This window comes from Amphiprion ocellaris, chromosome 3 (genome assembly GCF_022539595.1).
Source record: "Amphiprion ocellaris isolate individual 3 ecotype Okinawa chromosome 3, ASM2253959v1, whole genome shotgun sequence".
Classification (NCBI taxonomy): domain Eukaryota; kingdom Metazoa; phylum Chordata; class Actinopteri; family Pomacentridae; genus Amphiprion; species Amphiprion ocellaris.
Window position 1 is genome coordinate 28,369,101 of NC_072768.1, and position 24,234 is coordinate 28,393,334.

At 40.8% G+C, this 24,234-nt stretch overlaps 1 protein-coding gene across 2 annotated transcripts in view; it reads left to right on the forward strand.

Moving 5' to 3' along the window:
* Positions 1-24,234, forward strand: part of tesmin (testis expressed metallothionein like protein) — a 56,224-nt gene that overhangs the window by 19,242 nt on the left and 12,748 nt on the right. For both annotated transcript variants that reach the window (XM_023267422.3, XM_055007385.1), the window contains exons 7-10: positions 15,665-15,693; positions 15,821-15,891; positions 16,611-16,664; positions 23,615-23,717. In XM_023267422.3, coding sequence (XP_023123190.2) covers positions 15,665-15,693; positions 15,821-15,891; positions 16,611-16,664; positions 23,615-23,717 — 257 coding nt within the window. The remainder of the gene's footprint in view (positions 1-15,664; positions 15,694-15,820; positions 15,892-16,610; positions 16,665-23,614; positions 23,718-24,234) is intronic.

Genomic DNA, 24,234 nt, shown 5'->3' on the forward strand with positions numbered 1-24,234 from the left:
ACTCGAGATAATAGATAAAACTCCCTCTTTAAAACTTATGATTGCCTTTAGTCTTTAACTACCCAACTTAACCACCTCTGTTGAAATCTTTGTGTCTTGTTGTTAGCTTATTGTTATGAGTGGAGTTGTTGTTTTTTAAAATTCAGTTTTATTAGCTTGCCTTTGTTCTTATTCATACCTCTCAAACTCCCCCTTCTGTTTTGTCTTCTGTCTTTTTGTTTTCTTCTATATGCTATGAAACTGTACATATCACTGTGCTATCACTGAAATGATTCAAAATGTACGACTTCTTGATATCATCATAATTTCATAGTTAAACAGTGGTGTATTTCATCTTATGAACAATCAAAAACAAATACTAGAGAAAGAGTGTATTAAAAATACTGGCCTCAAACTAGAAACTGTGACCTTCGGTCACTGACAACTAAGTTAGAAACCCTGTGATTACTGAAACAGTTGAGGAGACCTGTGTGTGTGTATATATATATATATATATATATATATATATATATATATATATATATATATATATATATATAGTTATTATTATTATTATTATTATTATTATTATTATAATAACTTGTTTTCTTCAATTTCTTGTTCATTTTAATGCCTGGTATCACTAAAGGTATATTACCTGAAGAATACAATGAACACGACTAAAAATGCAGCTGATTCCATAATACTTTATGTCCTATTTGACATGCTTAAGCTTAATTGCATTCCCAGGGTATATAAGAGGCCATTTCATGTCATAAGCAGGACTGCACATGCAAAGGCCTGGAGTGGTTTCCTGCTTTCATTCAAGCTGTAGCACTCAGAAGTAACTTTGAACTTGTCAGCTCTCACATAATGCCCAAAACAAAAGAATTCTGTGAAGCCACAAAGGCAGCCATCTTGGCATTGCTGGAAATTGGCATGAGTGAGAGACAGGTAGCCAAAAAACTGAAGATCTCCAAGACAGCCATTCATTACACCAAGAAAAAACAAGCCAAACATAGTACTACCAAATTGCTAGCTGGTCAGACCTCCAGGGACCTCAAAAATGAGTGGGCACTGTCGAGAAATTTGACTTGTTCAGCAAGGACAGTTCAAAACCGACATGTTGAAGCTGGTCTGAAGTCACACAGGGCAAGGAAGAAGCAGTTCATCAACGGAAGGCAGAGGAAAGCCCGGTTACTCTTTGCTGGGGATCACACGAGTTGGACTGTTGATGATTGAGCTAAGGTTCTCTTCAGTTATGAATCCAATTTTCAGTTTATGCCCACTCCATCCAACTTGCTTGTTAGGAAGAAGCCTGGGGAAGCCTACAAACCAGACTGTCTTGCCCCTACAGTAAAACACGGGGGTGGATCAGTGACGATCGAGGGTTGTTTCAGTATAGGTGGAACAGGGCAAATGCAATTGTGTGAAGGGCAAATGAACCATGTACCGGGCTACTCTTGAAGCGGTCTTCTTCTATCAGCTGGAAAACTCTTTCCTGCCTCCAGTTACTGGATTTTCCAACAACACAATGCCCCTTGCCACATGGCAAGGTCAGTTAAAACTTTCATGGAGAACATTGGAACCATGCCGTAGCCTGCTTAATCACCAGATCTAAATCCAATTGAAAATGTGTGGAAAATCAAACGCAAAATGGAGAACCACAAGCCCAAAAACAAAGCAAATTTGTTTGAATTTGTGCAACAGGAATGGGCTGCTGTGACAGCAGAACAGTGTCAGAAGCTGGTGAAGAGCATGCCAAGATGCATGGCTGCAGTCATCAGAAACAATGGTTATGCAATCAAGTAGTAACTCCTGTGTGTATCATGTGACTAAAACAAGAAAAGAAAAGAAAACATGAAATGCCTAAAAGCACTGTTTTTGGCAGTACAATGACATGACATAGCTATTGCAGTAAGAACTCAAGTGATTTTGGTTATTATCAAGAAAACCATGGAAAATGATATATTTCTCTATAGCTCTTCAATTAAACTCTTATGAGCTATTTTTCTTATCATTATATTTGTCCAAACAAATGCACATTTAGTTGTACCAGGCATTAAAATGAACAAAAAATTAAAGAAAACAAGGGTGGTCTAATAATTTTTCCATGACTGTATGTGTTTGACTTAGTTACTTTTATTCAACTAGCAAGTTTTGTTTTTTTGATTGGAAATGACACAGGCTTCTCCCAAAAGATAACAAGACAATGTGCAAGAAGCATCATTATGAAAAAAAATTGTTTTCAGCTTTTATTTACATGTAATCAAAAAGTGGCATATCCAAAATTATTCATACCCATTGCAAACTGTGACAGACTATGGGAAAATCCAAGGTTCCATACCATTCCAAATAGTCAGAGCTGTTCTAAAGCATCTTAATTACCCTGATTCACTGGGTACGGCTGTTTTAATCAACTCAACAAGTGAAAAACAGCAGCTTTCTGCAGTTGGTTTGTGGACAGTCATGGCCAAGACAAAGGAGCTCAGCGAGGACCTGCGGCTGCGCATTGTGGCTGCTCACAAGTCAGGAAAGGGCTACAAAACCATATATAAATGTTTTCAAGTTCTAGTGGCTTCAGTGCAAAGTATTGTTAAAAAATACAAGATGGTCCACACTGTGGAAAATCTCAGAGGACGTGGTCGGAAGCCAAAAGTGACACCTGTGCTGGCCAGGAAGATAGTGAGAGAGGTGAAAAAGGATTTAAACATCACCACCAAGGCCATCCTGGAGAATCTGGGTCCTGCTGGTGGCAACATCTCAAGGCAGACAGTCCAATAGACACTGCACACTACTAGGTTCCATTGATGCAGACCAAGGAGGACGCCACTTCTCCAAATAAGGCACACAAAAGCTCGCTTGGCTTTTGCAAATGCTTATCTGGACAAAGAAGAAGACTTCTGGTCTTCTGTTTTATGGTCAGATGAAACAAAAATTTAATTGTTTGGCCACAATGATGTAGCCTTCCTTTGGTGCAAGAAAGGAGAAGCCTTCAACCCTAAGAACACCATCCCCACTGTCAAACATGGTGGCGGGAACCTAATGCTTTGGGGATGTTTTTCAGCCAATGGACAAGGGGCTTAATCACAGTTAACGGCACCATGAAAAAAGATGACAACATCAAGATTGCCACCAACAACATCAAGCAGCCTGCAGTGAAAGTTGGCCTTGGGCACCGCTGGACATTTCAGCACGACAACAACCCAAAACAGACAGCAAAAGTAATGTAGAAATGGTTAGCGGACAAAAACATTAACATTTTGGAGTGGCCCAGCCAGAGTCCTGACTTGCATCCAATTGAGAATCTGTGGAGGGAGCTAAAGATCAGGGTAATGGCAAGGAGACCCTCCAACCTGAAAAAGTTGGACCTCATCGCAAAAGATCAATGGGCAAAAATACCAGTGGAGATATGCATAAAGCTGCTCAGCAATTATAGGAAGCGTTTGATTGCTGTAATAGCCAATAAAGGCTTTTCTATTCATTATTGAGGAAGGGTATGAATATTTTTGGACATGCCATTTTTTTGTTTAAAAGTAAATAAAAGCTGAGAACTATTTTTTTCCACAATGATGCCTTCTTGTGCATCAGCTTATCTTTTGGGAGAAGCCTGTGTCATTTCCAATCAAAAAAAACCTGCTGGTTGAATAAAAATAACTTTATATATATATATATATATATATATATATATATATATATAAAGTTATTTTTATTCAGGGCTGTTAACGTGGATTAATCCAGCACCATAATTAATCAGATTAAACATTTTAACGCAATTGACGCAGAATGACTCAAAATCCCTGAAACAAGGCATTCCGGGTATTTTAAATTTGATGGGTCGCTTCTATTTTACCGGCACAGCTTTTCCAGTGTTTACGGCATTAGTTTATCAGCTCAGGAAACACACAGACCAATTAGGTATGAGTTCAGCCATCCCACGTGACGCTACTCAGCCAATGAATTGGTCTCTGCATTCCAGCAGCTAAACATCCAGCTGAGTTCAGAAAACAGGTGAGGGACAGACGAGAGGAGGATGGACAAAAAGATAAACAAGAAAAGCACTCAGAGAGTGCAGTGCTCCGCCAAGACTGTTCATTCCTCAATTTGTGTATTCAGAAATTACGGCAACTGTTGATCTGTTTGCTCATGCAAAATGAAATGCAATTCTAGATTAAAGATGAATGATATTGTGATTAATTGAAATTAACAGCAGTTTTATATATATATATATATATATATATATATATATATATATATATATATATATGCGCTGTCAAATGATTGAAATTTGTAATCACATTAATTTTATTAGTATTAGAGTATTTTTGATTAATCACGTTTAAATATTTATTTTTAATCTATATTAATTGCATGGGAGCAAATAGATTCAAGAAAGAAGGGAATATATATGCACTTAACATGTTTATTGAACACCTGTGCTTTGGTGAAAAGAAAAGTCCTTCCTGTAGAGTGTTCATATTACTGTATGTCGGTCGACTGTTCCGTCTTTGGGGGGTTTTTTGTATTCAAAAAGAGGGCCAACATGCTGTATAGCGCAGGGCTATTCAACTAAAATTCAAAGAGGTCCGGTCAAAGAAAATGTATTAAAGCAAAGGTCCAGAAAATCTTGTCTGACTTGAATTAGTGTGATATATGTTGATGTAACCTGGTAGTTTCATTAGTGTCTGCATGTAATCAATAACTGACCATCAAATCAAATAAATTCAGTACGGTTCAGAAACATTTTGACAACATTTATTAACAAATAACTTTTGATATAACTGTACATCTGAAAATGAAGTGACAAATAATGACTGAACAACCTGAACCAACTTCTATAAATCTTTAACAATACGTAAATCTCAAAGGATTTAAGTAATTGAACACTTTTACATTTTTTTTCTTATATCACTCCCCTTATATCCTTGCTGCTTAATGGAAGAACTGAGCTGCCAGTATTTTGAATCGTGGTCTGAATGGTGTCAGGGTCTTTATCAAACACATTTGGAGCTCATTTGTAAGTCTGGAACCATATTTAGTTTGGATTATATTCATAGTTGAGAAGCTGGCTTACAGCTGTATGTTGATCCAAACATAGTCAACATGTGCAGGGCGACTTTCCTCTCGGTGTTGATTTGTTTATTACTCCGCGAAGGAACGTGGCGGAGTTATGTGATGGTTGGCGTACATTTGTCTGTGAATCTGTCTGTCCATCTGCAACATTACTGAAAACCAGACTAACGGATTTGGATGTAATTTTCAGGGAAGGTCAGAAATGACACAAGGATCACTTCATTAGATTTTGGCAGTGATGCGGCTTATAGTCTGGATCCACACATTTGTTAAGGATTTTCCATTGCAACATATCGGCGTTGTCGTAACCATGACAAGAAGTGAACGCTGTTTCAGTTACCTGCATCAATTCACTCGACCTGTTACATATTTTGGTCATGCAATGCCGTATCTGTACTACATAATGTACGCATGCACAACACATGCCTGTGCTCACGCAAGACAATTTTTTATGTATTTAGTTAGTTTGTGGGTTGATCTATATTAAATGGCCAGATTCTATGTTGCCGTGATTTCTGAATACACAAATTGAGGAATGAACAGTCTTGGTGGAGTACTGTACTCTCTGAGTGCTTTTCTTGTTTATCTTTTTGTCCATCCTCCTCTCGTCTGTCCCTCACCTGTTTTCTGAACTCAGCTGCGATGTTTAGCTGCTGGAATGCAGAGACCAATTCATTGGCTGAGTAGCGTCACGTGGGATGGCTGAACTCGTATCTTATTGGTCTGTGTGTTTCCTGAGCTGATAAATTAATGCCGTAAACACTGGAAAAGCTGCGCTGGTAAAATAGAAGCGACCCATCAAATTTAAAATATCCGAAATGCGTTGCCAGAGTCAGGGATTTTGAGTCATTCTTCCCTGCAGATGCGTTAATTGCGTAAAATTTTAATCTGATTAATTATGGTGCTGGATTAATCCACGTTAACGCGCTAATTTTTTCGGCCCTAATATATATATTTATATTTTTATATATATATATATATATATATATATATATATATATATATATATATATATATATATATATATATATATATATATATATAGAGAGAGAGAGAGAGAGAGAGAGAGAGAGAGAGAGAGAGAGGGGGGGGTACTGTTCACTATGTTCAAAGGCATATCTGCATCATGGCTTCATTTCATATGGAAAAGATTTGCCAGGGAACGGAAATCTATACAGGTATAGTCAGCATTTTAGCTCTGTATGGCACTACAGTGGATTTGAAATTAAACAATCAAGATGTGCTTAAGTGCATACTTTTAATTTGAGTTGATTTACATCCAAATCAGGTGTAGGAATTACAACACATTTTAGATGTGCCCTCCACCTGTACCTGATTGTGTATCCATAACCAACTAAAAATCAGTCAGAGGTATGGAACAATCCATAGTACCTCCAATCAGAGCCAAAGTAGAGTCCTCCTAAAATTATGCTACAGACAGTGCATGACTTGCAAAGTATAGCTCCGAAAAATAGAAGTGAATGTGCACTTGGCACAGGGGTTGTCAGTGGAAATCAGAGTTTCCGTGACAGCTCAAATAGTGTGAAGAACAATGCAAAACATCATCCTCCAAGCACAAAACCCTCCTGGCAGAAAACTGCAAGTTTAAAATTTGCTTTGGAACTTGAAAAGAAGCCTGATGAATATTGGGAGCACACTGGTTGGTAAGACAATAGTTAAGGTAAATTTGTTTTATTGAGTCCAGCATGCAGGGCTGCACAGTGGTGTAGGGTTAGCACTTTCGCCTTGCAGCGAGAAGATCCCTGGTTCGCGTCCCGGCTTTCCCGGGATCTTTCTGCATGGAGTTTGCATGTTCTCCCTGTGCATGCGTGGGTTTTCTCCGGGTACTCCAGCTTCCTCCCACAGTCCAAAAATATGCTGAGGTTAATTGATCATTCTAAATTGCCCGTAGGTGTGAATGTGAGAGTGATTGTTTGTCTCTGTATGTAGCCCTGCGACAGACTGGCGACCTGTCTAGGGTGTCCCCTGCCTTCGCCCGAGTTAGCTGGGATAGACTCCAGCCCCCCCCCCCGCGACCCTAATGAGGATTAAGCGGTGTATAGATAATGGATGGATGAGTCCAGCATTTTTGGTGTGAACCCAGGTAGAACTACCACATAGAATGCATAGTCCTGACAATGAAGCATGAAGGTGAATTTGTTAATATGGGGCTGCATGAGTGCAGAAGGATATAGCATTTATAGATGCACTACGAATGGCTGTGGATACATCAAAATACTGGCAAGATTCAATATACATTTGATTTTATTTTTTTTATATAGAGCCAATTCTCAACATGTGTCATCTCTGAGCACTTCACATAATAAAGACCTTACAAACTACAAACTGCAACAAAACAAATGTTTACCTACTGCCTAATATATCCAACCAACTAATAGGTGTCATAATGAAGACATAATCAGTGTTATTCACTTCATCTGTCAGTGGTCATAATGTTATGCCTGATCGGTGTAGGTTTGTAATTGGCTTCTGGATCCAGATGATTTCCAATCTGCAGATGCTTGGCAGAAGGGAAAAATTCCAGCATAATGATTCAAAGCACACTTAAAAAGTAATACAAGGATTTCTAAAGAATTATAAAGTGAAAACTATGACCTAGACCAGGAGTTGGCATTTCGTGGCGCCGGAGCCACATGCAACTTTTTTATCCCTCTGTTACGGCTCCCAGTAGCTCTGAAAAATAAAGAGTATTTAATTGGGCCCGACTGATTTATCGGCCAGCTGATTAAATCAGCCGATTATAGCCCTTTTCAAAATCATCATCCGCCAGAGTTTTGCCGATTAAATACCGATCTATTCTTAAGTTTTCATAAAACAGTAAATGCTGTTAAGTGCCAGAGTCGCGCAGGTTGGTGTCCTCGCGTCGTTTGTATGGAGCTCTGACTCCATCCAATCCTAAGTCTTCTCAGTAACATACGGGAGTAAGCTACAGCCAGGCAACGTTACGGGAGTGGACTGAGCAGAGCTTGCACACAGGTAAGTTTATAACAATGTTGTGACATTAACAGTGATGCAACATGTCTCCTGTTACAGTTTAACTCTCTTTGCCATGTGTCATGAGTGAGACATGCTTCGTTGCGTCCACTGAAGACTCCAAAAGAATTATTTTTAAAAATGTGCAAAACTGTGAAACAATCAAGACACATGCTACAGTTTGGTAAACCATAATGAAACAGGATGGTTGACACACTCTTGTAGGCTTTATTTTTATTTTAGGAATCCATAATTCAAGTTTTCACATTTCTGCCAGATATGGAACAACAGTACTGAAAGTGAAAGTCTTACCCATACCAAAAAATTTGGGTTGACCGCAGTCACTTCTAGGTGACCTGTGAAGACAGTGACAGAAACAAAATAAAATGGGTTGCCCTGTGTGAAAAAAGTAGGACTGTGTTTTGAGGTAATAAAATTGTACAAACACTGTATCTGTACATGACTGGAGGGATGTCTTTTATTGTGATGTTGCTCACTCTACTTCAAAATAGTTTGGTGCAATGTCTTTGTTCCTATTGTTCTTTTACAGGCAATACATATGTAGTCCTCACTGTGTACAACATGAAAAAAGCAGCCTGGTCCTTGTTGTTCATAAACTGTTCAAATAAAAATCTCAAAAGTTATAAAATTCATTGTTGAAAAAGTAAGTATTTGTACCTCCAGAAACTAGTATTGCCCCTTTAGCAGAAATAATTTCTTCTAATTTTCTGACCTTGGCTTGCTGAAATTTGTGACTCTAAAGGTGAAAATTCCTTCAAGATGTTTGAGGGCTTTCATTTGTCATTTGAAATACTGTGAGCTATACAAATGCAAATCAGAATTGTGTGTGTGTGTGTGTGTGTGTGTGTGTGTGTGTGTGTGTGTGTGTGTGTGTGTGTGTGTGTGTGTGTGTGTGTGTGTAAACATATTGGGGGGTGGGGGTAGGATTGTGAGGAAAGGGGTGGAGAGGGAATACCTAAGTCCTCAGCGTGCATGTGTGGGGGAGTCTCATCATCCACCATCTCTTCTGCCTCCGGACACTGACCTCTTTGCAAGATTCATATTAAAAACCTTCCAGTTTTATCATTGGACAAGAGGGGATCCTTTGCAGTATCTGATCTAACCCCTGAATTTTCTTTCCCAAACTCTTGCAGCAAAATTGGAGAAATTAGCTCACATGGGAGCTCCAAAATACTATGTAGACAAAATGTGGAGCGATTCGCCTCATACAGCTGCACCAAACAATATAGATAAAAATGTAAGCTGCGACACATCTAATGGTAGGAACTACACTTTATGTTTAAAATTGCACTCTTTAATTTAGGGGCACCATTCTCAGCTTGCCTGAGAAAATTATGAATTTAGACTAAGTCTCAAAGAGACTTTGATGAAAAAGAAATTGATCAGTCTCACTATGAAAGTCGCAAACTCTGATTTCATTGACCTCCAGTTACCAAAACGAAATACACAGGAGAACCAATGATAATTATACACAAACATCTATTAAGTACTACTACGAACAAACAATAACAGTGAATAAATGAATAAATAAATGCAGAGAAACTATTTAACTACGATCATCACTGGAAGCAGTTGATAGAAAGATCACGAATTTAGAATTACTGTGAAATTTGGAAAAACAGTTGTAATGTCTAAATTCACCTGTTTATCAGAAGGAAAGTGATACTTGCATAGCCTTTGCAGGGAAGCCGCTGCAGGATGTGAAGCTGTGATGATCTGCTGGATGAGAGACAAGGGGGCACTTTGGCAGGTTTGCATTGCAGAAATGTGCCAAAGTGAAAACACGAGTCAAAGCTCAGTTATAAAGAAAATATTTGCGCTATTGTGGTTCTTAAGTAATTCTTAAGCCCAGTTGCATTCTTCTAAGAGCCCATTTTTCTTTAAGCCCCTGGTTACAAGCCACTTCTTACAAGCCCAAGTTGAATTTTCTAAAAAGCCCCTTGCATTCCAGTGACTTTTTTTATAGAAAATTTTGGAGCCTAATTCAAATCAGCATCTAACCAATCATGGATGTGTTGAGCTTCACTGTCCAGGAGAGGTCAGAGGCCAAATGCCACCAAAACTTACTCTTGGTTCATTTGTTAAATGTTCAAATCCAATTTTTCAATATTTATGATGATCAGAGATCTGAAATTACACAGAATAAGTGATTAGAATGAGAGCAAACACAATATGTTTATCTCATATGGTTCCTGAGATAATAACAAAAGGTGTAAACATAAGAATAAACTTACAGGCTGTAGACTTTAGGCTACGTGAAAGTAAATTCATAACAGCTAAAAGACAAGCACATACATTTAATAAGAAGAAAAATATGACATAGAGAGTGTACATACTTAGAGTGAAAAGTCTTTTTGTTTTTTATGGCTGTGGTCTGTGACAGAGAAGGAGGGTGTTGGTATCTTGTTTGTTCTTCTCCACAAACGCGTCAGATTCGATGTTGCCATGTGCTGTGTGTTAGGTAGGGTGATCAGAAGGTCAGAATGCCAATCCTTTTCTGCAGAGGTGTGGTTTTCCTCACAGTTGACACTTTATGACCCTGATCAGGTTCTGGTGGGGGTAGGATGCATCTTCTTGTCTCCAAAAGAGCCGTGAGTGGTCCTTTATTAGGAAACATCCGATAAGCAGATGTTTCATTTGGAGGTGAATTTGGGGTTAGCTGTCTTCTGTCTTAACAAATTTACTGCTTTGGGAAAGGGTCTTTGGATCTTTGTATGTTGCTCTGGAATGTTCTGCTCCTCAGTATGCTATACTCTATTGATAAAATAATGTTTTTTTGTGCTCAAAATACGCACTATGGCAGAGCTTACTGTCTTAATGTCCACAAAGGCAGCAAGGCTTTTTCTTCTTTTGATCAAAGATGTTCATCTTGCAGGCATAGAGAAAATATGTTCATCTGGAGAAGTCGGCATGTCAATATTTACTTTCAGAAATGCTTCATTGCTTACGTCATCATGTTTGAGGGCTCGTCCAATCATATGTAAAGTCACAATAACATGATGGCCTCGCAAGAATCACGCAATACATTCAATTAAATTCAATTCAATTTTAATTATATAGCGCCAATTACAGTTCAGATTGTCTCAAGACGCTTTGCAGAACCCATATATATCAACACATAGACACAAACAAATCGTCTTTGTTGCTTAAGTTTCTACAATGGGTATACGGTGTCTTCCATTTGACTCATAACAAACTCGTTGGCCTGAACAGTCTGAATATGACCGACTTCTGCCATTACTGCTGGGTGCTGTCAGTGGGCAGTTGGAGCAGACACTGGACCAGAGGTGAGTGAGCAGAGATTGCAGGAGAGAATGGCTGTGTCATGCCTGTTAGTTGTATAGCCTGTTAGTTGTCTATATCTTGTTTTTGGTTCATAGCTCTCCTGCCTAGGTTATACCTTACGTGAGTTAGCCTTTAATTCATTAATTTTTGTACTCACTCTGGTAGTTAGAATTCCACCCATTCACTAGAGGGCCCTATGCCCTGTATCATTCTGGGCACTTCCTGTGTATGTAGTATTACCTGTGTAGTCCTTTTGACCGTTGTAGTTCTTTATACCTTTGTGCTTGTTGTAATTAAGTTTCTTATAAATCGGCAACGCCGGGTGTCATGTCTCTGCTCCTGCACTTGAGCCTCTGTTTACGGAATCGTAACAGTATGGTCTGACCAATATGAGCTCAGCAGGTAGCAAGACCAGCACCTTGGCTGTGGCCAGTAGCCTAACTGTAGAACAGGCCATTGCTAATCAGGGCGTGGTCTTAAACCAGCACGACGACCTACTCCGTAATCTTGTTACTAGCACGCAAACCCTGATAGACCAAGTTTCACAGCTTACTAGCACTATAGGGAAGCTAACTTCTCAGGCGTCACCGCCAACTAGCACCAGCCAACTAGCGGCTCAGCTAGTGTCAGCCCTGTGGTTTCTCCTTCTGTCTGGGAACCTCATGTGCCGGTACCTGAACGCTATAGTGGTGATTTTGATTCATGCCAGTATTTCTTAACCCAGGTATCCTTAGTGTTTGACCTTCAGCCCCACTCGTACACCTCTGATAGGGCACGCATTGCGTATTTGATTAGTTTGCTGTCTGGTTCAGCGAAAGAGTGGGGAACGGCAGTGTAGGAACGCCAGGGCCCAACTTGTAGTTCATACATGGCTTTTGTGTCTGAAATGAAAAAAAAATCTTTGACCACCCAACGCAAGGTAGAGAAGCCACCACCCGGCTGATGTCCTTTCGACAAGACTCTAGAAGTGTGGCTGAGTACTTGGTGGAGTTCTGTACGGTGGCCGCTAGGACCCATTCGAATGATGAGGCCTTCCAGGGGGTTTTCTACAAAGGACTACAAAAGACCCTGAAAGATGAGTTGGCCGTCTGTGAGGAGACGCCTTCCCATAGTATTGCCCTGGCCATAAAACTGGATTACTGTCCTTGGGAACGCCAGCAGAGAAACCAGGGCGAATCGTCAGGATTCCCCAGGCCTGCAGCCCAACCGCGTTCCATCTCACCACCCCCTACGATCCCCGAAGAATGAACCCATGCACCTAGGGCGAGCTCAACTTGTCACTCAGGAGGAACAACACTGCCATGAGTCCAACCTCTGCCTGTATTGTGGCAAGCCCAGCCATTACATCACCACCTGCATTCATTGCCTGGCAAAAGGATCGGCTCACCCGTGACGGGGGAGTTCCTGGTGAGCTGGACTGCTACTACCTCTCCATCCCGGTTACAGCTTGCTGCTACCCTGTGCTGGCAGTCCCAACCCCTTCCTGTCCAAGCACTTGTTGACTCCGGAGCGGAGGAATGTCTTTTGGACCGCCAGCTGACGCAGCAGCTGGAAATACCTACCATTCCTCTGGACATGCCCCTAGAAGCCTGAGTGCTGAATGCACCTTCTGTATCATCGACCACTCCAACCCCCACTGGTTCTGGGGTTCCCCTGGCTGCAATAAACTATTCGTAAAAGCTGAAAAAATGTGAGATCCACACCACCACCGTCTCGTTCCAAGGCTGCATAATCAGTCCTGAAGAGGTCAAGATGGATCCAGAGAAACTCACCGCAGTTAAAGACTGCCCAAAGCCTGACAACCGCAAACAACTGCAGCGCTTCCTTGCGCTTTTACCGTCGCTTCATCTGTGATTACAGTAAAATCGCAGCCATCTGACTGCCCTCACCTCCACTGCCAAACCATTCCAGTGGACCCCTGCAGCGGAACACGCCTTTCAGGACCTCAAGGTCCTAGAAAAGGTGGTGGTGCTGTCAGTGAAGGAGTAATAAAATGTCTGGAGAATGTTTTTACTTACTCCAAAAGAGTTGAGCTTCCTCAGGAGATATGGCCTCTGGTGACATTTTCTGATAATCTCCTCGGTGTTAGAGGAGAATTTCAGCTGACTGTCAAAGATGATGCCCAGATATTTGTACTCCTCCACAAGCTCAACAGGGATACCATGGACTATGGTGGTGACAGCTGTAACCACCGCCATCTGCTTGTTGGAAAATATCACCACCATCTCCTTGGTTTTATTAACATTCAGCTCCAGACAAGAGTTGCCACACCAGTCCACAAGCTCCTAGGGGAATGAGCTGTGGGACTGAGAAGACCCTGACAGCAGAGACAGGAGGACTGTGTTGTCAGCATATTTGACCAGGCGGGAATTGGGCTGTGTGGATCTGCAGTCATCTGTGTAGAGGATGAAGAGTAGCGGAGAGAGGACACAGCCCTGAGGAGAACCAGTGGAGGTGTGTTGTAGATCAGAGAGGGTGTTGTTGACCTGCAGTCTCTGTCATCTGTGGGTTAAAAAGTCCAGTAACCACAGGATGAACTGATCATCCAAGTGGAAGCGGGAGCAGAGTTTGTGAGCCAGGATGTGAGGCTGGAGGGCATTGAATGCCGAGGAGAAGTCAGCAAACAGGAGTCTAGCTGAAGTGTTAGGGTGTTTCAGGTGACTATGTAAAGTGTCCAGAATGAATATTTTGGCAGCAGCAACACCTCTGCTCGAACGATATGCAAATTGGAGAGGTTCAATCTGTGAGTTAGTTACTCCAATGATGGGTTGTTTCACAATTCTCTCCATTGCCTTCATCATGAGGGAGATGAGAGCCACAGGTCTTGAAGTCATTGAATACTTTGGCTGTACTCTTCTTGGGGATGTGGATGACTGTGGAATGTTTCAAAAACTGAGGAACTGTACAGCTGTCAAGGGAATTTTAGAACAGGATCTGAAAAAAACCTCCGAGTTGTTCCACACAGTGCCTTAGCACATGACCACTGATGTTGTCCAGGCCGGGTAAGCTGGTCTCTCTAGTCCTCCTCAGCGCTCTCGTCACATCCTCTAATGTTGAGAATGAGTGTACAGACAGTGGGTTGAAGTGTGTTCTTAATCTCTTCCAGCTGTGCAGTGTTGTCTCTTTCAAATCTGGTGTAGAAGGAGTTGAGGTCATTGGGGAGAGATGCAGGGCTGCTACTGTCCACATGGATGGTGTTTCAGTAGTTGGTAGCAGCGTTCACAGCGGCCATGTTTTTCAGAACTGGCCAAGATGAGTGGAGGCTCCCCTGTGTGAATTTTTCCTCAACTTTGCTTTTGTCCTGATTTTATGGCATGCTTAACTTCCCTGTTGACCTCTTTCGCCTTCAATTCAGAACCAGTAAAAAAGATCATTTCTTTTTGTTAATGATTTCTTTGAGCTCCTTGGTAATCCAGGGTTTATTGTTGGGAAAGAGAGGAAATACAAGTACTGGTACCTATGACATTATTTTTCTGCTGCATTAGTAATACAAATGTATTGACTGAGTGGCACTGATTTCCTGGACTGATTATGTTCACAGCTGCTGGATTAAAGGAAGATTGTACTTGCTCCAGATGAAGAGGTAACATTGACGGGGTGTACAGATGAGTAGTGCGGCCTCCATATGAAGTGGACAACATTTGGATCGAATGTCACCAAATAAATATGACCCAGAGGCACCAAAAAGACACTTTAAACCGAATCTGATGCCCAAGCTACTGGCCAGTAGTTAGCAGTGATGTGATGTGCCTATCCAGGGAAACAGTCTACAACTTGCCCTTTTTTAACTTTTCAAAAATTTTTCAACATTTTTTTTACATTTTTTTAAAATATATTTTGTTGAATTTTAATTTCTGGGGATTTTTCAAAACAGTTTCAAATCTTGTTTTAAATTTCAGTTTTTCTTTACACCGTTACAACTGTTGCAGCTGTACTATTGTTCAATAAAGCTCTTCCTTTTCAGCATGTCTTTACAAATATTTTTTCCCTCCCAATAAATTAATGTCATTGATTGTAGAATATCCAATACGCTAGTCAGGCAGTCTCATTCCCCTTGTCCCACACACTTATCCCCAACAGCACCTGAGGTACAAAAAATTAAAGTTTCAATTTTCCTCCTGTTCAGAGACGTCCAGAAAAGTGTGTAATACTAATCAAACACACAGAACTCAAGTTCATATTTTTGATGTTTGCTCACAATACAGACGTTGCCAATAAATGGATTAAGCAGATTTTGCCAAAGTAAAAGTTGTGATGTTTGTGGATTGAATTGGTCTTTCTATTGTCATTCTCTTTTCTTTGTATTCACCAGGTGTGAAATTGTTAGGAACTTCCAGCCAGGTACGTAGACTTTGCTTCATTACCCCTGCTCCATCTTTACAGTGACTGATCAATCGATTCATCAGCTGAATGGTTCATATTTTGCTATGTATGTGTTCAATAATTTATTCATATATAATTTCCCCAGTACCACCAGACAGTTTACCCCCTGTCTGAGGGCAGAGATCAGACAGTCAGCATGAAGCATCAAGCCACAGGGTAAGAATTGTGAAACTAAAGCTGCCCCTACTACACAGACAAGACAATAACAATTTTAGTGCATATGCACTGTGTCTTAAGCAGGGTTACATTGTTATTCCAGTGGTCACCCTTTATACATACAACAGACTACAGTAATAGCAAATTTTAATTGGAAAAATGTCAAAACATCCTTAGAAACTCTTTACTGCTCCTGCTTGATAAATGAGTGAGAGTTCACATGGTTAGTATAAATTAAATCACATTTTTCGGTAAAATATCATCAAATAGACACCTAATAAAAAAATAAAAAAAAACACAGTCCCTGGAGTCATTTACCCTATAAACCCTATAAATAGGCCGACTGACTGATTACAAGTTTGTAGACACCTGCGATGCTAATTAGAACACTCACCCTGATTGAACATGTCCCTATGATCACATTATTTTCAGTCTTTTCTAGTGGTACCATCATTTTTGTCCTGTTTTGTGAGTTTATTTTTAAAAATAATTCTTTTGAACCATGGTTCAAAAGCAATATCTGATTTTCATTGGTTAATTTTCATAGCATTTTTTATTTATTATTACTTTTGTCAGATTCAAATTATTTCTGTGACCATTGTGGGTTTTCCTTTCATTAACCGTGGGGTACCAACAATTTTGTCCATGTATGTATATGAGCTTTATTCATTATGAATTTTAAACACTATTAAATATATTTCCACCTTTTACCCCTTTAGAATCACTGGAATTAGGAAGCCGTGCCACTGCACCAGATCCCAGTGCGTCAAGCTGTGAGTAAACCATCATACTTTTACTCTTATTTGAAGTTTTTTTCAGAGCGGAATGTTTAGATAGAAATATGGCAGATGGTCCACACATACAGTCAGGTCCATAAATGTTTTGACATTGATACAATTTTCAGAATTTTGGCTCTGTACACTGCCACAATGGATTTAAAATGAAACAACCAAGATGTGCTTGAAGTGCAGGCTTTCAGCTTTTAATTTGAAGGTATTTGCATCCATTCAGGTGAACAGTGTAGGAATTACAACACATTTTATGCATGCCCTCCATGTTTTCAAGGGACCAAAAGTAATTGGACAAACTAACATAAACTTAAATCAAATTGTCACTTTTAATATTTGGTTGCACATCCTTTGCAGTCAATGACAGCCTGAAGTCTGGAACCCATAGAAATCAACAGACACTGGGTTTGGTCCTTGGTGATGCTCTGCCAGGCCTCTACTGCTGCTGTCTTCAATTTCTGCTTGTCCTTGGGGCATTTTTCCTTGACTTTTGTCTTCAGCAAGTCAAATGCATGCTTGACTGGATTTTGGTCAGGTGATTGACTTGGCCATTGCAGAACATTCCACTTCTTTGCCTCAAAAAACTCGCTTTTGCAGTATTCTTCGAGTCATTGTCCATCTGCACCGTCAAGCACTGTCCAATGAGTTCTGAAGCATTTGCCTGAATCTGAACAGATAATATTGCCCAAAACACTTCAGAATTCATCCTCCTGCTTTTGTCAGCAGTCACATCATCAGTTGAATAGGTTCCAATGGCAGACATACATGTCCACGTCATTACACTACCACCATCATGCTTCACTGATGAGCTGATATGCTTTGGATCTTGAGCAGTTCTTTCCTTTCTCCATACTCTTCTCTTCCCATCATTCTGGTATAAGATGATCTTTGTCTCATCTGTCAATAAGATGTTGTTCCTGGACTGCACAGGCATTTTTTTAGATGTTTTTTTCCAACCTCTAATCTGGCCGGCCTGTTTTTGAGGCTCACCAATGGTTTACACCTCATGGTGAACCCTCTGTATTCACTCTGGTGAAGTCTTCTCTTCATTGTTGACCTTGACACAGATACGCCTACCTTCTGGAGAGTGCTCTTAATCAGGCCAACTGTTGTGATGTTCCTGATCAGGGAAAGAATTCTTCTGCCATCCACCACATTTGTTTTCCATGGTTTCCTTTTGGCTTTGCTGAGCTCACCAGTGCATTCTTTGTTTTTTTTTTTTGTTTTTTTTAAGAATGTACCACACCTAATGCTTTTGCTATCTCTCTGATGGTTTTTTTATTATTATTTTTCAGCCTAATGATGGCTTGCCTCACTGAGAGTGACAGCTCTTTGGACTTCAGATTGAGAGTTGGCCTAACCAGATGCAAATATGAATAATGAAATCTAGACATTTTATCTGTTCTTTGTAAATGAAATAATGAGGGAATAATGCACACGTCCACCCGGTGGGTGCTAGGCATACCAGACAGTAGTCAGGTAGGAGCGGGTGTCTAGGCGCACCATCCCCTGGTGGTGTAGACTAGCTCTGGGGACGTGGAACATCACCTCACTGGCAGGGAAGGAACCTGAGGTGGTACGGGAGGTAGAGGGATACCGGCTAGATATATTTGGGCTCACCTCCATGCACAGCAAGGGTTCCAGAACCAAAATCCTGGAGAGGGGTTGGACTCTCTTCTTTTCTTAGGTTGCCCAGGGTGAGAGGTGCTGGGCGGGCGTGGGGATACTCATGAGCCCCTGGCTGAGCGTTGCTTTGTTGGAGTTCTCCCTGGAAAACGAGAGGGTCACCCTCTGCGGCTGCATGTCGCGGAGGTGAAAACTCTGACTGTTGTTTGTGCTTATGCACCGAAAACAGTTCAGTGTATTCAGCCTTCTTGGAGTCTCTGTGTGGTGTCCGGGAAGGAGTACCACCTGGGGAACCCTTAGTTCTCGTGGGGGACTTCAACGCTCAGGTGGGCAATGATGGAGAAAACTGGAGGGGGGTGACTGGAAGGATTTGTCTGCATGCTTTGAACCTGAGTGGTATTTTGTTAGTGGACTTCTGTGCTAGCCATAGACTGGCCATAACAAACACTATGTTTGAGCATAAGTGTAGCGGACACAGCTTGACTTTCATTGGAATGAAGAGGTCAAACTAGGTAAGAAACCTTGTTTTTGTGTAGGTTCTGGACCTAAATTCATCATAAAACTGGCATCTTGGACACTACACAGAATGGGGAACCCTCCTGTTCTCAGGAAGAAACTCCATTGCTGTCACAGAGGTCAATTACAACAGGAGCCTGTTGTAATCAGCATCACCATTGGCAGCTCTCTGGAGCAAATGGTGCTACATTCATTTCCTTACAGCATGGTTGGAATCGCAGACCCACTGTGGAGGGATGAAACTTGATATGGAACATTAACATTTTGGAAGACCACAACTTCAAAGACTCAGTGACTCTCATGGTGTTGTGAATTCTCATGCTCCCCTCTCTATTCATTCAACCCCTCTATGAATACAGACACACTAATGTCCCACCTGCAAGTAGGGCAACTGATAAGGAACAGCCATGAAACTGTTGCTGCATACCAACGAGGGATGTGGAGTAATGCTCACATTTTTACATACATGTATACGCAGACTCAGAAATAGATTTTCTGATCTCTGTGTGCTTGTGTATACCACACTCCCAAAAAGAAATTCCTTTAACATTTGTCCAAAAATTACATCTGTAGGTGATATAGGGACAAAGTTAATGTTTAACCAAAATATTCTCATTTTTAACATAGACACACAGTGCCATCCAGTGACATTGCATGATCCGGCGATGTTGGGACTGAATCGATATTAACAACTATATTGCCATTGACTAAATGTGTGAAACGTGCAATTGGTAATATTTGCAATTTCACTAAATGTGCCATATTCTCCCACGATTCTTAATATCTAGGCATATTCACATCTTGTCTCTGTGTTTTGTGTAGCCTACATTATCTGTTAGGTGTATGTATATTGTTGATCTTTTATTCCATGTTGATGGGTCAATGGTGAGAGACAGATAGGTTGCATTTGCATGTATAAAATAGTTTAAATTCAATTTAAGAAACGCAGCTTTCTCTCCTTCCGATAACAAAGAGAGAAGAGTTAGATTACACTAAGATTCACGGCAAACTTCTCTCCACGCCCTGATGCACCCCCAACCTGCTTCGGAGGATAAAAGCTGAGCACCGCTTTTGTTTGCTCTCTTGCTGTCTTGTTTTCTCTTACTTCCCCTCTTTTTCATCTTGATGCATATAGCTCTTTTGCTTTTCGTCTCCTTAGTTTTTACTTTGCTTTTGGCGCTCTTTTCCTTTGGCTCTTTGTCTCATTTTTGTCGCTCTTTCATAATTTCTGCGACACCTTTAAATACTGCTCACTTTTATTATGTCAGCTTATACATTTGATTCTTTTTAAAACAAGTCAATAAGAAACACTACAAATTATTTTTTTCTTTTTTTTACTCAATTACACTACGCCCTCGCTCTCAATTTTCAGAACTTTTTGTATTATCTGGCTAACGCCAAACTGAAAACATAATGAGAGCCACTGTCAATACCACCATTATTTTTCCATCAACCCTGAGGACTGCACACACCGTGCACTGAACACCGGCTGCCTGCCGACACCCATCACCTGTGTGTCAATGTTGGAAGTCTGCTTGCAGACCTCTGATACTGCACTGTGAGAGCTCCAATGGCAGAAGTCGTTGCCTGGCAACACAATGCTTCAGGACGAGGGAGCCTGGATCCGTCGTGAGGAAGTTTCTGGCTTAACCACTGTGTTCCTGCCAAAGGAGGCTCCGATCTGGTCAGCGCTGCATAAAGTAGACAAAGCCATCCTTTCTTATCTTCTCCAGATCGGATTGATGTTTTAATAACTTAACAATAGACGTTATATTTATTCACTCATCAGTGTATCGATTGTGAACCCAGATCAATGATTCATGGTGTTAGATCGTTCGCTAACTACCCTCCTTTCACCATAGTCCTCTTTATTTAATCGATTAATCAAATTCCACACATTCACCACACACTATATTTTTCACTGTCCGTACCTCACTTGTATTGCCTTAGTAGAGTGGTTAATAAACATTTTTCACTTAGGCCAATTCACAGTCTCATGTTTTTCTTTGTGTGGAAAATGAGGTCAATTTTGGCTGCTGAGGGGGTCGGGAGTTTGACCTGCCAGTCCACATGTGTTTTGTGGATCTGAAGAAGGCCTACAACTGTGTCCCCTGAGGGGCTCTGTGGAGGGTTCTGTAAGAGTGTGGGGCACTGGGCTTGCTGATACGAGCCATTCAGTCCCTGTACAACTAAAGTGAGAGTTGCATCCGCGTACTTGGCACAAAGTCAGACACATTTCCTGTGGGTGTTGGACTCAGCCGGGGCTGCCCCTTGTCTCCGATCCTGTAGTGGTGTTCATGGACAGGATCTCAAGGCGCAGCCGGAATGAGGAGGGTGTCCCGTTTGGGGACCTCAGGATCGCATCTCTGGTTTTTGCAGATGATGTGGTTCTTTTGGCTTCCTCAGATCATGACCTTCAGCACACACTGGAGCGGTTTGAAGCTGCATGTGAAGCACCGGGGATGTGGATCAGCAAATCCAAGTCCGAAGTCCTGGTTATCTGCCGGATACCGATGGATTGCTCCCTCCTGGTTGGGGACCAGTTGCTTCCCCAAGTGAAGGAGTTCAAGTATCTCAGGATCTTGTTCAGGAGTGGTGGGAAAACAGAGCGTGAGATGGTCAGGCAGATTGGTGCAGCAGTAGCGCGGGCGTAATGTGGACAAACCATCGTGGTTAAGAGGGAGCTGAGTTGCAAGGCGAAGCTGTCAGTTTAGAAGTCCATTTCCATTCCAACCCTCATATATGGTCATGAGATTTTGATTGTGACCAAAACAACAAGATTTTGGATACAAGCAGCTAAAATGAGCTTCCTCTGCAGGGTGGCTGGGCTCAGCCTTAGAGATAAGATGTGAAGCTCAGACATCTGGAGGGAGCTCAGAGTAGAGCCGCTGCTCTTTCACGTTGAAAGGAGTCAGTTGAGTTGGTTTGGACATCTGATTTGGTGTCTCCGGGGAGGCTTCCTTTGGAGGCTTTCCAAACACGTCTGCCAAGGAGGAGACCCTGGGGCAGACCCAGAACTCACTATAGGGATTGTGTATCTCTTCTAGTATGGGAACGCCTCGGGAAGAGCGTGAAAACATTGCTGGGGGAAGGAATGTCTGGAATGACCTTGTCTTTGTCTGCTGCCTCTGTGACCCGGCAGTCAATTATCCAATTGCTTTTGGTCCCTTAAAAAGGTGGAATTCACATATAAAATGTGTTGCAATTCCTATATCATTTACCTGATTTGATTGTAAATCTCCTGAAATTAAAGCTGAAAGGCTGCATTTCAAGCACATCTTCATTGTTTCGTTTCAAATCCATTTTGTACATTGTACATTGTACAGAACCGACATGCAAAAATTTGTGTCAATGTTCAAATATTTATGGACCTGACTATATAGCAAATTTTAAACTTACCTAGGTTATACAAAGTGCTTCAGAATGTGTTTCTCATTCACCTCTTCACACACACAAAAGTTCACACTCCATTGGGAGTATCTTGGGGCTCAGTGTCTTGGCCAAGGACAATTAAACACATGGAGTCCAGGGGGCAGGGGTTGAACTGCAAGCCTTTGCATTAGTGGCATTTAAATTTTAATTGGTCGACATGAATAATTGTAATAAAACATGAAATTGAATCACATCATTTAAATTTGTGTTGTTTACTTATACATTATTGCAATTCAAATTCATTTTACCAACATATACATGTGGGTCACTGGGGATGAGCAATCAAGTACAGATCTACAAAAGTTCTTTTCAGCTAATAAACACCTTTAACCAGGTTCATTCCAGTATATAAAGGACACATTTCAGTTTCCTTCAGTTGTAGAACAATAAAGCCAAAACATGTCAGGTACACCCTCATTCACCAGCAGTGGTGTATGAGGGTCCCCACCTGGGATTGAAGGATCATTGTAGTTTTTTTCTAAGTAAAGTTTGTGTTTCATACACAGTACAGTAGTTATTATCTCGCTAAGATAACAACAGTCTAACACGATCTATGTGGAAAAAAACGAGGTGATTTGTTGCTAGTAGTTTTTAGTTGAGAAAATAATAAGATCAAAATCTTAATTAGCTTCATCAGTCTAAGGAAATACTGCTATGCTTACACTTGAATTACAAAGCCAGTATTGTCATACAGCTAATAGTTCTGTATCACTCACTGTAATGGCAAGATGAACAATAAAATATGCAGTTTTTAAGATGTGATATAATGTACTGAAACTGCTTTGATGAGAAACAGTCAAAGGAAAGTCATCTGACCCGCCTAATTAGTTTTAACGTCACTATAATCTGATAACTGGGCATTATACTATAAGAGCAAAAGGGCCCAATTTTCTTAAGCTTCATGTGAAGGGCTGCAGTAATCTTGACAATCTTTGTTGCTGGCTTTTCTACAAACTTAATTCATGTTACAGTACTGGTATGTTGAGTGAACCTGGTCAAAGGTGTTGATAGGCCAGAAAGGAGTTCTGTGAACCTGCAATTGCACTACGCTCATCATAACCCTAACCCGAACACCCTGAGATCAGATCACATTTCATGGTTGCCAGATTAACTGTAGCTTTACTTGTTCCACATTTTGTTATTGTAAATACTGTGCTAAGTTGAGAAGTTGTGATAAGGCAAAATTTGCAATTTGTGACTAATTATGTAATTTTTTCCCCTCTTTCTGGCTCTTTCAAATACATTCTGTTATCTTAAAAAACAAGAGAAGCAAGACCCATACACATGCACACACCTTTTGTTTTCAAGTTATTTGTTATAGTTTAATAAGTATAGTATTTGTGTGTGTCTGGGTTTTTTAGCTACTGTGAGTGTTTTGCCAGTGGAGTGATGTGCAGCAACTGTGACTGCTCTAACTGCCGCAACAATGCAGAGCATGTAATGAATCGTCAGGAAGCAATTAAGGTTTGCATTGCTTTTGATAAAACAAGTTGAAATCATATGCTTTTTAAATGATTATGTATGGCACATTACTTTCTAAAGTATTTGCTTTTGTTCTTAAGATGAAAAAAATCAATGTGTCATCTTAGAAATAATGTCAATATTAAGAAGTGATGCAATTTTGTGATAAATTCATTTCTGAAATACCTGAAGCCGTTAGCTAAATGTAGTGCAATAAAATGTACTGGTGATTATCAATTTGTCAGTTACATGGCAGGCATCAGATATAAAGATAAACAGACCAGAGAAAGTATCTTCTTGCAGAGTGCAAGTAGAGTACTGACAGTGATGGATATCTGTGATACATGTAATCACCATCCAGCAATGCTCTGGCACAGGGTCCTGACTGCTGTGTGCACTGACTGCTAATCATTTTGTAACAGCTGAGACACTATTGACTGTTAGTGGCTAAGACAGGATGAGTAGGTTTGTCAGAATCAATCTTGTCTAAATGGTTTTTCAGCCTGGGTGATGGGTGTCA